The sequence below is a fragment of the Stenella coeruleoalba genome (assembly GCF_951394435.1).
Source record: "Stenella coeruleoalba genome assembly, chromosome: 15".
Lineage (NCBI taxonomy): Eukaryota > Metazoa > Chordata > Mammalia > Artiodactyla > Delphinidae > Stenella > Stenella coeruleoalba.
In genome coordinates, this window is record NC_137161.1 from 4,250,115 (window position 1) to 4,263,804 (window position 13,690).

The window sequence follows — 13,690 nt, forward strand, 5'->3', positions numbered from 1 at the left end:
GACAGCAGGTCCATGGTGTTTTCACGGCGATTCGTTTACCTATTAAATATTTAGGGTTGAAGAATTGTTGCCAGCAGGGTGTTTTTCTCTTTCTTTGAAACTTGAAGGCACTCAGCCAAGTAAAACCCCAAAGCTTACAAAGTTGCAAAGTTAACTGCTTGATTTTTACCCACTTCTGGACATGGAGAGAGACACTTGGACAGGAAATGTTGAAACACCGGTTTAGCTTCTGCCCCAGGACAGGTTCTCAGCTTGGTACTTAAGCTAACAATAATTTATCACGGCCACTCCGCCATGCCAAGGATGAGGGCAAGAAAACGCCTTTGCTGTTGGCTTCTGGAGAGGACTTCCTGCCCTGGACACTTGACCTACAGGCTTTATCTCATTCTTGGCATGGGGCACGCGAGGAGCTGCAGGGCTGGACAGAAGCAGCCTACGAGCCCCTTGTGCCCTGTGCCTCAGGCTGTTGTCCTGCTCTTTTGAAGTCAAGGCCCCTCAGTTGTCATGCTTCCGGTCCCCACAGTTAAGGTACCAGGAGGCATCTTTCATTACAGGGACAGGAATAAATGGATCACAAGGCCGTGGGGCCTTCTTGGTACCAGGCAAATAAAAGTAACTGATAGGCAAAGGGCTAAATTCTTCCCAACCAATTCAATTAGAGATAAGTCATTCATTCGGGAGGCAAATGGGATAATTAGAAAAGAGACTTAGGGACAGGGCTTGTGGTATGGAAAGGATTAAAAGTCAACTGAGTAAAGGACAGATTCACTGCTCAGTAAAGATTCTTTGAGGCTCTTTCTCTGTGATTAAAAAATCCTGAACCGATACTGTGATGCCCTGCTGGGAGGTGGCAGGACCACTGTGTCCAGACTACCAGGGGGCCCTGATCAGATCTTGTTGTGGGTATTTCACTAACCACCTGAGTGATTTGTGAGGGATTCAGTCTCTTCACTCACGCAGTGTTCTCGTGTGTGAAGTGAAGGAGTCAGACAAGCTCTGAAATTCTGATTCCACCGTCTTGGTCTCCGAGAGACCAATGTCGCTGTAGCAACCATACAGCTAAAGGAATAGGCTCTTCAAAATCACAGGGGACAGATTTCTTTCGGTTTCTAGTGGGGTTTTTGGTTTTTTTTTTTTTTAATCTATTTCTACCATACGAAAGAGTAGGATGGTGAGATGCATTCTGAAAATATTTTTAACTACTCACATTAATCAGTCTGGACGGTTAGAATTCCAAGAAAAGGAATTTATTTAGTCTGAAATAAAGCAATTTAGCCATTTAAAATTGTATTTCTTTTATTTTAATGATTACTGTTGAGCAAACAAAAATCTTTACAGTAATATAAATCAGCAGGGTTTTTTTAAATTTAGATCTTTATCCTTTCTTGCATCTATTTAATTGCCTTTTCAGGTTTGAGAAAGTGAAAAAAAGTGCTAGAGGAATCATGTGTAAATTCTTATGTAATCGCAGGTTATAAGTCTTTTTAGCATCTAAGGAAGTTATGAACTTCAAACTAGGAGTCGTTTAGGTGCAGTTCCTTAAATCTACTTTTAAATCTACTTTTGTTTTTAGTGCTTTTTGAACCACAAGTAGAAAGTATTTAAATTTTTTTTTTTTTTTTTGTAATTCTGGAAATAGAAGACTTGTCATGATACCAACAGCGAGAGAATTTTCTCTTGGTACATGTTTTAGTTCTTTCCTCATAAGACTACATGAAAAGAGTGAAGTTTCTCAAAATGAGCTGCTGTCACCCATTCACCGGCTACCTCATTACTGCAGATTACAGAGCAAATCCGGTTGCCTGCAAGTAAATATTTCCTCCTGTCGCCAGCTACCCATGGATCAAATAGGACAGCTCCGTGGTAATTCTAGAAGGCCATTAAAACCCTTGCGGCGCTGGAAGGGATGGCAGTGCTGTATGTCAGGAATAGGTAAACTGTAATTAAGAAGTTATGGATGATCTGATTACGCTTTTGTGTATCTGGTCCTGTTGTAATGTGAGCAGATTAAAATCATGTAATGGTTAAAGCTGCATGATCATGCAAACATTATGGCAACTTCTGCAAATTAATTTGAACTGTAAAAGTTCCCTAATGAGACGATGTCCTCCGTAACTGCGAAGGACACTGCAGCCACCGCTGCTCAATTCCTCCGTTTGAATGGTTGCTGAGCGCGCCTGTGCCCTTTTAAAGAACAGAGCGGCTACAGGGAGCTTTCAGGAGGTGATCGCCGCGTGAAAGTGAAAAGGGCATTTCGAGATAGCCTTTACAAGGAAAACCAAAGATGATGATTAATGAATTCTCAGAATCAAACATTAATAAGAAACTTAAAAGTATGTAAATACACCTATGTTAAAAGCTAGCTCTTCAGACATAAAGGTCAGAGGATTGAAGTTCTCGAGTTTTGCTTGTCGTTTTTTGTTTTTTTGTTTTTTATTTTTTTTTGCCCGGCTATTTGTGGGAAGGAATGCCACTCTCCTTTCCTCCCTTTTGCCCTTTGCAGTTGGTACGTTGAAACGTACACACAGTCTCCACAATTTACTAGTGGACGCTGAAGCCCATTTACCTCTGCGAACCTCCTGCACACCAAGCAGTCACCTGGCATTTCTGGAGGACGGCAGGTGTGAACAGGTGGGCTGCGGGCAGCGAGTTAAGAGAGAACCTGCAGGAAGAGCCTTAGCAGCCCGGGATGCCGAGTACAGATTCCGGGACGCTTACCAGCGTAGCTAAAGCATCTACAATTTAACCTCAACTGCCGTGGCTCCCCGCGCGTTCACGTGTGGAGCCCTGATGCCTGGCGCAGTGCTAGGCATACAGCAAATAGCCAATCCAGATCTTTAAACAGAGGGAGCGCTTTACCATAAGTTCACCTGGCTATTAAAAGAAGCGACTAGAGTGGGCAGGGGATATGAAGCTCTTCAAGGCTAGTCGGTGCCAGCAGAAGACCCTACTGCCCATCAGTACTTCCCCACCCGCGCAGTCCTGTGTTGAAGCTAATACTGGGTGGCTGCGTGTGGGTCGCGGTGCTACGGTGCAGAACTGGCCGGGGACGGCCGTGGGGACTCACTCATCCTAGGTGAGAACACTGGACGTGACTCCACGCCGCAGCCAGCCTCGCGCAGCTTCTCTCATGGTTAATGTCCCTTATCTCCTGGTTCCCTTTCTGCCTCGCCCCCGACCTCCTCCTTCTCCTCCGGAACTGCTTCGGCATCTTGAAGCTGTTGGTACTCGGACACCAAATCCTGGATATTACTCTCGGCTTCGGCAAACTCATTGATGTCCATCCCCTCGCCCGTGTACCAGTGCACGAAGGCCTTCCTCTTGAACATGGCCGAGAAGTGCTCAGAAATCCTGCTGAAGAGCTCCTGGATGGCCGTGCTGTTGCCGATGAAGGTGGCCGCCATGCTCAGCCCCCGGGGCGGGATGTCGCACACGGCCACCTTGACGTTGTTGGGGATCCACTCCACGAAGCAGCCGCTGCTCCTGGTCTGCACGGCGAGCAGCTGCGCGTCCACCTCCTTGGTGGACATCCTCCCCCGGAAGATGCAGGCCACGGTCAGGTAGCGGCCGCGGCGGGGGTCGCAGGCGGCCATGGTGTTGCGGGCGTCGAACATCTGCTGGGTGAGCTCGGCCACTGAGAGCGCGCGGTACTGCTGGCTGCCCTGGGCCATGAGCGGCGCGAAGCCGGGCATGAAGAAGTGCAGGCGCGGGAAGGGCACCATGTTCACGGCCAGCTTGCGCAGGTCGGCGTTGAGCTGGCCTGGGAAGCGCAGCGACGTGGTGACGCCGCTCATGGTCAGGGACACCAGGTGGTTGAGGTCGCCGTAGGTGGGCGTGGCCAGCCGGAGGGTGCGGAAGCAGATGTCATAGAGGGCCTCGTTGTCGATGCAGAAGCAGGCGTCCGAGTTCTGCAGGAGCTGGTGCACGGACAGCACGGCGTTGTAGGGCTCCACCACCGTGTCCGACACCTTGGGCGAGGGCATCACGCTGAAGGAGTTGAGGATGCGGTCGGGGTACTCCTCGCGGATCTTGCCCAGGAGCAGTGTGCCCATCCCCGAGCCCGTGCCCCCGCCCAGCGAGTGTACGAGCTGGAAGCCCTGCAGGCAGTCGCAGCCCTCGGCCTCGGCGCGCACCGCGTCCAGCACGCTCTCCACCAGCTCGGCCCCCTCCGTGTAGTGGCCCTTGGCCCAGTTGTTGCCGGCCCCAGAGTTACCTGCGGCACAAGGGACTCGGTTAGCCCGCTGGGGTCGGGGGAAGGGTGTCGGCAGCAACACACCAGGAAGCGCTCCTCTCTTCCCGCTGGAACCTTCCAGGAAAACCTACCGTGGACAAAGCTGTCTGGTTGGAAGAGGGCCCCCAGTCGGCTGGATCGGATGCTGTCCATGGTCCCAGGTTCCAGGTCCACCAGGACTGCTCGGGGCACGTATTTCTTACCTGCGTGGAAAAATAGGAAGAAGTCAGCCAACTGCTGTTTTTCTAAAGGTTAATGTTTCATCAGAGTAGAACCCTGTGACACGGGTCCAGAAGAAAAGAGCCCTCCCTGAAGGTGTCTGTGATAGAAAGACTGGAAATCGTATCTGGGACTGCAGCAGCGATCACACAGATCTGTAGAACGCTGCAGAAATAACTTTCTCCATCGTTGTCCATTTTGTTCGTTGTCTTGCCAGCGACAGGGATTTTGTTCCTATTGGAAATGATTCTACTTTTTATTTAAAATCCAGAAAGGGAGAATTCCCCAGTGATCCAGTGGTTAGGACTGCCGCGCTCCCACTGCCGAGGGCACGCGTTCAGTCCCCGGTTGGGGAACTAAGATCCCACAAGCTGTGCAGCACAGCTGAAATAAAAGTTTTAAAAAATTAAAAAATAAATCAATTCATTAAATAAAATAAAACCCAGAAAGGAAGGTCGGGGCCTAAACTGCTTGTGTTGAGTGTGCCCCCCTCCAGTGACCAGAGACCAGTGACCCTCTAGTGGCCAGTCCTGCCCTCGGTCACTCGGGACATCCCCCATCTGGCGTTCCCGTCTCACGGGACCTCCTCTCTCTGCCGCGTCCCTGGGGCTGGTGACGGGGGCGGACAGCGAGGTCCTACCATGGGCCTCGTTGTAGTACACGCTGACCCTCTCCAGCTGCAGGGCGCTGTCCCCGCGGTAGCTTCCGGCCCAGTCGATCCCATGCTCCTCGCCAATCACCTCCCAGAACTGAAAGCAGAAGGAGGGGAGGTCAGTGTCCAGAGGGACCCCGACAAGCACCAGGTCGGCAACAGCACATTGAGCAGAAAGACAGGAAGTGAGGGCTCCTGGGCCCGCTTCCGTCCCCAGCATGGTCTTGGGGGCCCTTTTCCTAACTGCCCACCCCATGGCGTAACGTACTCTTCACCTCTGCTCACCATGAAGTGAAGGTTTTTTATGTCAGCCTGAACTGCTTCAATAAAATGTCAGCACATAAAATATTAAATTGGATTTTGCTCCTGTTAAATTCAGGCCCTTGTGTACATTAATGCTGTTCTTTTAGAGTTTCTCATCAGAAGTGTATCTCTAGTTTGGCCTTACAGTGCTTCCAGCTAGTAAAGTATAGATCCCATTACGTGAAAATAAACTGAATTCTTATCTGATTTCACAATAATATCCCCTTTCACTTTGCGGATTTATTTTCATGCAGTTTTCCCAAAAGCCCCCCACTAAGACGCCTATGCGCGCTTTTAAACTGTGTGCAGTTGGATGATCAGGTATTCGCTCAATTCAGAATTATGCGTAGCTGTTCTCTTGTAACTACCTGAGACATACTATACTTCCAATCGCATTACAGTATCTATGAATATAGATAGGTGCCAAGCTCTTTATATGGAATGGAAACAGTTACTGAGATAATAACCCCTTTTCGTTACCTGAAGGAGCACATAGTAAAGCGCAATGAAAATACATTCATTTATGTTAAAATCCCCTGGGGTGTTTTCCCAACCACATCTTGTAAATGATGGCTCTGATGTGGCCTTGGTCTTATGAACAAGATTACTTTATAGTAAATTATCAGCACTCTTCAGGGTGTGGGAAAAGAAAGAAATTTAAGTTCTCTCACAGCACAAATTAAATGTATGTCTTAAAGCTCTTATGGCCCCAAATAATAAGTAGTTGCTGGGCCTCTAACCACTAGACAACACAGTTCTGGATTCAGAGCTGAGACCCTGTCTAGACCCTCCTCTCCCTCCTGGGGTCCTTTCTCCATCCTGTCTTCCAACTTCAGCGCAGTTGGGGCCCATGCCTCCCACATCTCTGTGTGTTTCAGTTTTGAACGTCTTATCACTCGGCAAGGAAGGGTGACACCTCCTTTGCAAGCGGTCCTTTTCTTTGCCCCGGGTTTTAAACACCTGTATTAAAAGACTTTCATTTTTTCATAGCTGCACTAGTTCCAATAGCCAAAAGTTGGAAACAATCCAAGTGTCCATTGACAGATGACTGGATAAACAGAATGCAGTCTCTCTATAGGATGGACTATTATTCAGCCTTAAAAAGGAAGGAAATTCTGACACAGGCTACAACAGGGATAGACACTGAGGACACTATGCTGAGTGAAATAAGCCACTCACAAAAGGACGAATACTGTTAATATGAGACACCAAGAGCTGTCAAATTCATAGAGACAGAAAGGCGAATAGCGGTTGCCAGGGGCAGGGGGAGGGGAAATGGGGAGCTAGTGTTTCATGGTACCGAGTTTCAGTTTTGCAAGAAGAAAAGCATTTAGGAGATTGGAGGCACGACAGTGTGAATATACTTAACATTACTGAGCTGTACACTTAAACATGGTTACGATGGTACATTTTATACCATTTTATCACATTTAAACTTTTTAAAGTTTTAATGCAATTAAATTTTTAATGCAATTCGTACTAGTAAAAGTAATTTCGAAATAGCAAAGAGACAGTTGTTATATAGTAGAACTGATCATCTTAAAATTAGGGTTGGAGACCTTGGGCTGTGGCATCTGTTTTTTAGCATTGGCCAACAGTACCAGGTATTTTTTAGAAAAATTTAAGGGGGAAGGAGAAAAACTTCTATATTCCAGAGGATATATTTTAATTATTTCTGCTGCTGGACCCAAAAAACTTTTAGGTTTACCGCTTTCATTTTCTGTTGCATTTGAAATAAAATAGTAGTTGATCTTTTTTAACTTTATAACATAAACATGGGAGGGAGGGAAAGATATCTTAGTAATACGGTGTAAAAATTTTCCCAAGAAACTTTGGAAAACTGTTTTGAGACAAATTCCTGGTTTTAGATATGAAAAGTTCATTGCTAAAGTGATCAGAGTAAAAATGGTTGACAGGTATATTATACACATGTAACTGTCAACAGAATTAACATGAATTAAATTAACCCTTTAAGCCTTTACTATTTCCTGGGTCTCCTGAGCTACAGGTGTCGTTTAATAAGTCAGATACCCACCAAGCGTCTCCATCTGCTGGGCTCCCCGTCCGTCCTGCTAACTTAGGGGATCTTCTGAGTTGGCTGCACTGTGGACCATGGAAAGGCCAGCACTAGTCATCGAACTTTCCTTACCTTGGCTCCGATCTGGTTGCCACACTGGCCGATCTGAATGTGTACGATCTCACGCATCCTTGCTTTGTGCCCAAGGGCAAGATCTTCACAGGGTCCCCAGTCTCTGGGAGAGCCGCCCGTCACCGCTGTGAGCCCCACACAGCTCTGGTCATCGCAGCGATGGGACCAGCTGACCAGGCTACCTCCCAGGGTGACCCGAGGGTGTGTCCAGCCCAGAGGCCCAGCCCCAGCCCTCCCCCTATCATCCTTGTGGAGGGGGAGTTTTTTCCTCTCCCAACACGGAATATTGCCTGGTCATTTCCTAGAGTTCAAGACCAAAGGCTGCCATCGTTCAAGGTGCGTGGAAGTCTGGCACCAGGCCTAGGCCTTCCATGGTGGACTCTGGGCACCAGCGCTGGCTCCGGGCCCCAAGTTGGTGAGACTCCTAGCTCACTGGGGTGACCAGGACCACCTCCAGAGAACTTTCCCATCCAAGCCAGTTGTATTATTAGAAATCCTGTTGTCTAAACACATCGCTTGACAGATGAGGCCACGAATCCCAGAGCATGAAGTGGCTTCACCACAGTCATACATACGACCACTAAGACGTCTCCCCACCCTCCCTCAAGAACCTGCCATGACTCCCTCGCCTGCAGCCGTGCTTCGTCTGAAAGCCACTGGTGGCGCTGAGGTGACCGTCAGGGGAACACGGGTGGACAGTTTTTATGTTGTATACTTGGATGTTAGTAGAAAAAAATAACTAGTATGTGTAGTGGTAAAATGATAATAAGAGAAAGTTTGCTTTTTGAACTTGGCCAAATTTGTCTGGGTGACATGGGATTCTTGGGAGTTTGGGAAACCACAGTCAAGACGTAGAATCTGAACTCCCTGGCTTGGGACTTCCCTGGCGGCCCGGTGGTTAAGACTCCACGCTTCCAATGCAGGGGATGTGGGTCTGATCACTGGTGGGGGAACCAAGATCCCACATGCCGCGAGGTGTGGCCATAAAAGTAAAAAAAAAAAAAAAAAAAATTAAAACTTAAAAAGATACTTCTAAAAAATAAGTAAAGAAAATATACTCCCCTGCTTGCCATCAAAGCCTTTGCTAACCTGGCCCCAAGCTTCCTTCCCAGCACCGCCTCCAAACTCTGGTCCTGAGAAAGCCTGTATGGTGAGGACTCTGGAAGCCAGCTCCCTCGACGCTGGGCCCTCAGGTTCTCAGCCCACGACTGCTCTCGCCCAGCCCAGTGTTCACACTGGTGTTCACTAGCCCCTCCCTGACATGCCAAGGCCACTCTTCATGCAGAGGCTGCAGCTGCTCTGTCGGGCCTTCTGCCCAGACCAGGGCCTGGCTGCCCCCTCGACCCCCAGCTCTGTGCTTTATTGCCCCTTCGCTCTTGTCACGGGGGGCTCACTGTTTGCTGTTGGGTCCTTTACCAGACGATGAAGTCCCGTAGACCCAAACGGACTCCCAGCCACATCTCCCTGATGCCCAGCAAGGGCCAGCCACACAGGAGGTGCTCAGCCCAGCGTTCCCAGCAAACCACGCCCACCAGCAACCCCCGGCCCATCACCTCTCACCCTGCACGCCCCAGCCTGACTGTCAACTCCTAAACCCCGTGCCTTTCTAGAGGCCTCTGGGGGCCCATGACATGAGGTCAGTGACATGGGCAGGGAAGTTACTGCCAAAGGACTTTCTGGGGAAGATAGCCTCTAGTACTCCCAGGAGTTCAACCACAGAGCAAAGACCTGAGCTGAACACTGGGAAGGAAACCCACAGGTGGGGAAGAAGGACTTTGTCCCGCGGAGTCAGCAGCAGGACCTCTCCTGTCCGTTGTCTGGTGACCTCACCGGCCATGTGCTGACTAAGAGCCCCGTGTGACTCTGGGTCAGGTCCTGGACCAGAGGAGGAGTTGCTGTAAGGGACACAACTGGGACAATTATGGACATTTGAATACAGACTGTGTAGATTGGATAATAACAGTGTAGCCATGTTATAATCTCTGAACTCCATCTTAGCCCAGGGGCTATGCAAATGCAAATCCTTGTTTTCAGGAGATATTGCCAGGTATTCAGGGTCACCATGCAACTTTCTCCGAAACAGCCGGGCAACAATAACAACGTGATACGTGGAGAGAGGTTAAGCAAACGCGGGGAGATGTTAACAACGGGTGAACCTTTCCAAGCTTAGAACAAGGTGAGGACTCTGGCAACATTTCTTAGTTCAGAAATTTCTTCCTACTCAAAGCTGAATGACCACATGACCCACACCTGCTTCTGGTCCAAACTTGGCCTCTCCCCAAGGTAAAGAGACGAGGAGACTGTGTACATCCAAGAGGAAGAAATCTGCATGTGCTTAGCAGTATTTTTCACAAATTAAAAAATATGCAGAGGGGAGGGATAAATTCGGAGGTTAGGGTTAACAGATACACACTACTATATATAAAATAGACAACCAACAAGGACCTCCTGTAGAGCACAGGGAACCATACTCAATATTTCGTAATAACCTATGAGGGAAAAGAGTCTGAAAAAGAAAAGTATATATATATATAGTATATAGATCTAGTGCTGTACACCTGAAACTAACACAATATTGTAAATCAACTATACTTTAATTAAAGCAAATACATACATACACAGAATGAACCTTTCGGTTTCCAAGGAAGTCACCCCACTCTCCCTACCCCAGTGCCTTCGCCCCTTCCTCTTCCCTCTGTGTCCCCACCTGCCCAGCCCGCCCTCCCCTGCCCAGCAGACTCCGAGGCTGGAGCACGAGATCAGACCCCGGGGGGTCAGGGACACCCCCCCCTTTTGGTGGCCCCAGAGCTTTAGTGGCAGTTTCCACATACGGTTGTGTTTGCTCATTCCTTCTACTCCTGCCTTATCTCCTCACCAGCATGGGAGCTGCTGTGTCGTTTCACCTTTTGAGTCCCCAAAGTGCCTGATACATAACAGGGCCTCAGCCAATGTTTGTTGAGGGCAGACCAACAGCTGGGCGAGCTTGAGCAGCCCTGCTCAGAAGGGCGTTTTCTTAGAGCCGAGAACGTATTTATCCTCGAGTGTGCCCTCATGGGTGGGGCTCGGTGCCGAGGGCGCTTTCCTCCGTCCCCTAAGAGGTGGTCCAGGCTGAAAGCGTAAACTGTTCCAAAGAACAAGGATGTCAGGATCGAACGTGGAGTCAGCACACGAGCTATTTTGGGACGCTGCAGGACACGGTGGGGGGCAGAGCTGCTGGGAGGGCCCAGGGGCTGGCCTGAGGGACACCCTTGATCTCCATGTGTTCACTGCAGGCCAGAGGAGCAGGGCGCAGCGGGCTGGGCACGCCAGCCTCCACCCTGGAGCACGCCTCTCTTGGTCACCTCAGTTTGCCAGGTTTCCAGATGAGCGCTTAAAAGGTTTTTCTGTTAATGGGGCAGCTGGCAAAACGGCGGAAGAAGAGGAACCCTGTTTGCTTTGATTCCAGCGCGGCCAGCAGTGTTTACTCAGCCTGGGCGGCATGTGCTGAGCTTGGGGTGCTGCCAGGGGCGGGGGTTGGGGGCAGGGGGCGGATGCCAGGCAGAGAGGCTGCGGCTCAGCAGGGCCCACCTCTCCCCAGACCTGAGCCGTCTCAGCTGGAAAGCGGGATGACGGTCCCGAGGCCCAGGTCTGCGCTGAGGACTGAGCAGCCCTCAACACCCCTGGGCAGGCAGTGTTTTCCAAGGCAGCTTCGCAGGATGGAAGGCGGCGATGCAGCTGACTGCGTAGACGCAGCAGCACCCTGGGTCCTGAGCACCTACCGTGTATCTGGCCTAAGCTAGCTGTGGCACGCAGAGCCCTCCATCTGGACTTGACACGTCCGGGTAGCACAGGGTGGCTGGACACGCAGCAGGTCTGACGCCAGCCTGTCTCTGCTCCCCTGTCCTTATTCATGAAAGGACCTGCCCCCTGGGGAACGTGCGCCCCTCTGGCTGCCAGGTTAGCGAGAGCCAGTGAGGAGCTGAAGACACAGTGCCTTTTTCAGTCCCCGAGAAGTGGCCCCTTCCCACCACACAGGTGAGTGTGTGACAGTTCACGCGGGGGGAGACCCAAGGTCTGCTCTCCTGTCAGGCTGAAGGTGACCCCTTGCCCTGAAGCACAGCAAGTGATTAAAAGCGGCCATGTGTGATGAATGACAAAATCATCTGGATCTCCCCTGAGAAGGGCTGTGACAAAGGCAGGTGATGGTGACGGACCCTGAGCGGAGCTTCAGCGGGGCAGAGGGCAGGAGCGAAACTGCCCTGTGCACCAGGGGTGACCCCGCTCGCCCAAGGACACTGAAATCATTAAGTACCAGTGGCCAGCCCTTCGTCGCGAGGAGCCGTCCTCAAGAAGATGGGGTGACAGCAAGCCCCTTCCTGGATGACACTCGGGTCTATTATGGGAACAGGACCAAGACGATAAGGAAAACCAAGCGTCATCCAGAAACGCCACATCGGCTGCTGCCACACTTCCCCTGGAGATGACCCCAGTGGCCGGGTGGGGCTCCCCCAGCCCTGCATTTGGCAAATGAATGATTAGGAGAAAAACAAAGTTCTCAGAGAATTCATTGATTTCATCCGCCCCTGATCTTCCACTTCCTAGGGCATCATACTTCCTTGCATAACTTAGAGAAGATGGGTGAATTATAGTGTTTGCTTGTGATTCAGAGGTAGAAATTTTTCCAAATGTCTTAGCGAGAAAATGACATCTGAGGAGCCATTAGGAGTGACTCAGCCGGGTGTGGGCAGATCATCAGATGAACTGAGTTCCACTTGCCTGTACTCTGCTTCGTCGTGCGTTCTCTTACTGTAAAAGAAAGTTCGGGGAGGATGAATAAGTAACTGCAAGAAGAAAGGGACTAACTAAAAAACTAGTCACTGTTTTTCACTAAGCCAGGCTGCCCAGGTCCACGGAGGAGTTTGAGACCTTCTGCCCATCAGGTGGTCCACTGGACCCGAGATGGTCCAGTGCCGTCTCTCTGGGTCCATTGAGAATCAGCGTCCTGGGCTGTGGCATCTCTGACTTGCAGGAGGAAACACACACACACAAACACATACACACACACACACACACACACACACATACACACACACACACACACACTCACTTCCCGTGAGTTGACGTGATTCTGAGGGTGTATGGAGACGTTAACCTTCTCGGTTGTATCTCTCCCGTCTCCCAAGGTGTGCAGCTCCCGATTCATAATGTTCAGTGGCAGAAAGAGAGATAAACATAACATGTGAAATCAAGCACAAATATATACTTCTTCCAGCTCCGTGTTTGTCCAAGAAATCTCCATTTTGTCTGTCTCAGAAATCCACTCGTTTATCCAACAAATATTGGCTGATTACTATTTGGGGGGCTCGAGGGACCTCGGCGAAGTAGGAAATCCCCTCCAGGAATGAGAGACACACCTGCCGAGTTCCCTCTCTCTGGCCGTTACCAAGTTCTCTGCCACCCATCTCTCTTGATACCTCTTTTAGCCCACCTCTGGGCAAGGGGATGGTTCCTCTCCATCTGGTAGAAGAGACTAAGGCTTGGAGACGGACCCGACAGCTCAAGTCCCAGGATGATGCGGCAGAACCAGAGGTGGGTCGCAGGTCTGCGGACCTCTACATCTAGGGATGACTCCAGGTGTCAAGAGGCGGACCGGCCAGACAGCCTCCAGCTGGGCCTTTCTCCTCACCTCTGGTCCATAACTGGGTCCTGTCAGCCCTGCCACCCAGACAGACGTGCCCATGCTCACGATCTCTCAGCAGGATCCCTCACCTATCACCACCAGCTCACCTGTCCACGACCACAATGGCCTCTACCTGACCTTCCATCCATCCTCCCAGAGCGAGCTCATAGAACACAAAAGGTCGCGCCCACTGCTCTCCAGGGAAACGAGCGGCCACCAGGGTAAAACCGTTGCTCTTACCGCAGCTGATATGTTGTTCAGATTGATGGGAAAAGCCCACGGTCGGAAGCAGGGAGGGAGCCGAAGGAGGCCGAGCGGGAGGGAGGGACGGGGAGGGCTGGGTGGGAACCGGTGCATGACGAGGAGCCCTGCACCTCGAGGGCAGCGGCCTTCGGGCAGCGGGCAGCATGGTCTTAGATCCCAGAGCGCCAGCAGCTGAGAGGCGCGTTTACAGCCCCGGGACCTCGCCCTGCCGCC

General features: G+C 50.6%; 1 protein-coding gene across 1 annotated transcript; it reads right to left on the minus strand.

Annotated features, from left to right (window-relative positions):
- Positions 1-3,134: 3,134 nt before the first annotated feature.
- Positions 3,135-5,361, minus strand: TUBB1 (tubulin beta 1 class VI; the record flags this gene model as incomplete). Its single annotated transcript, XM_079943721.1, has 3 exons — positions 5,091-5,361; positions 4,324-4,434; positions 3,135-4,213 (listed from the first exon to the last, which is right to left on the minus strand). The coding sequence occupies exons 1-3, from the start codon at positions 5,356-5,358 to the stop codon at positions 3,135-3,137; spliced, it is 1,458 nt and encodes a 485-aa protein (XP_079799847.1). The 5' UTR covers positions 5,359-5,361.
- Positions 5,362-13,690: the final 8,329 nt, after the last annotated feature.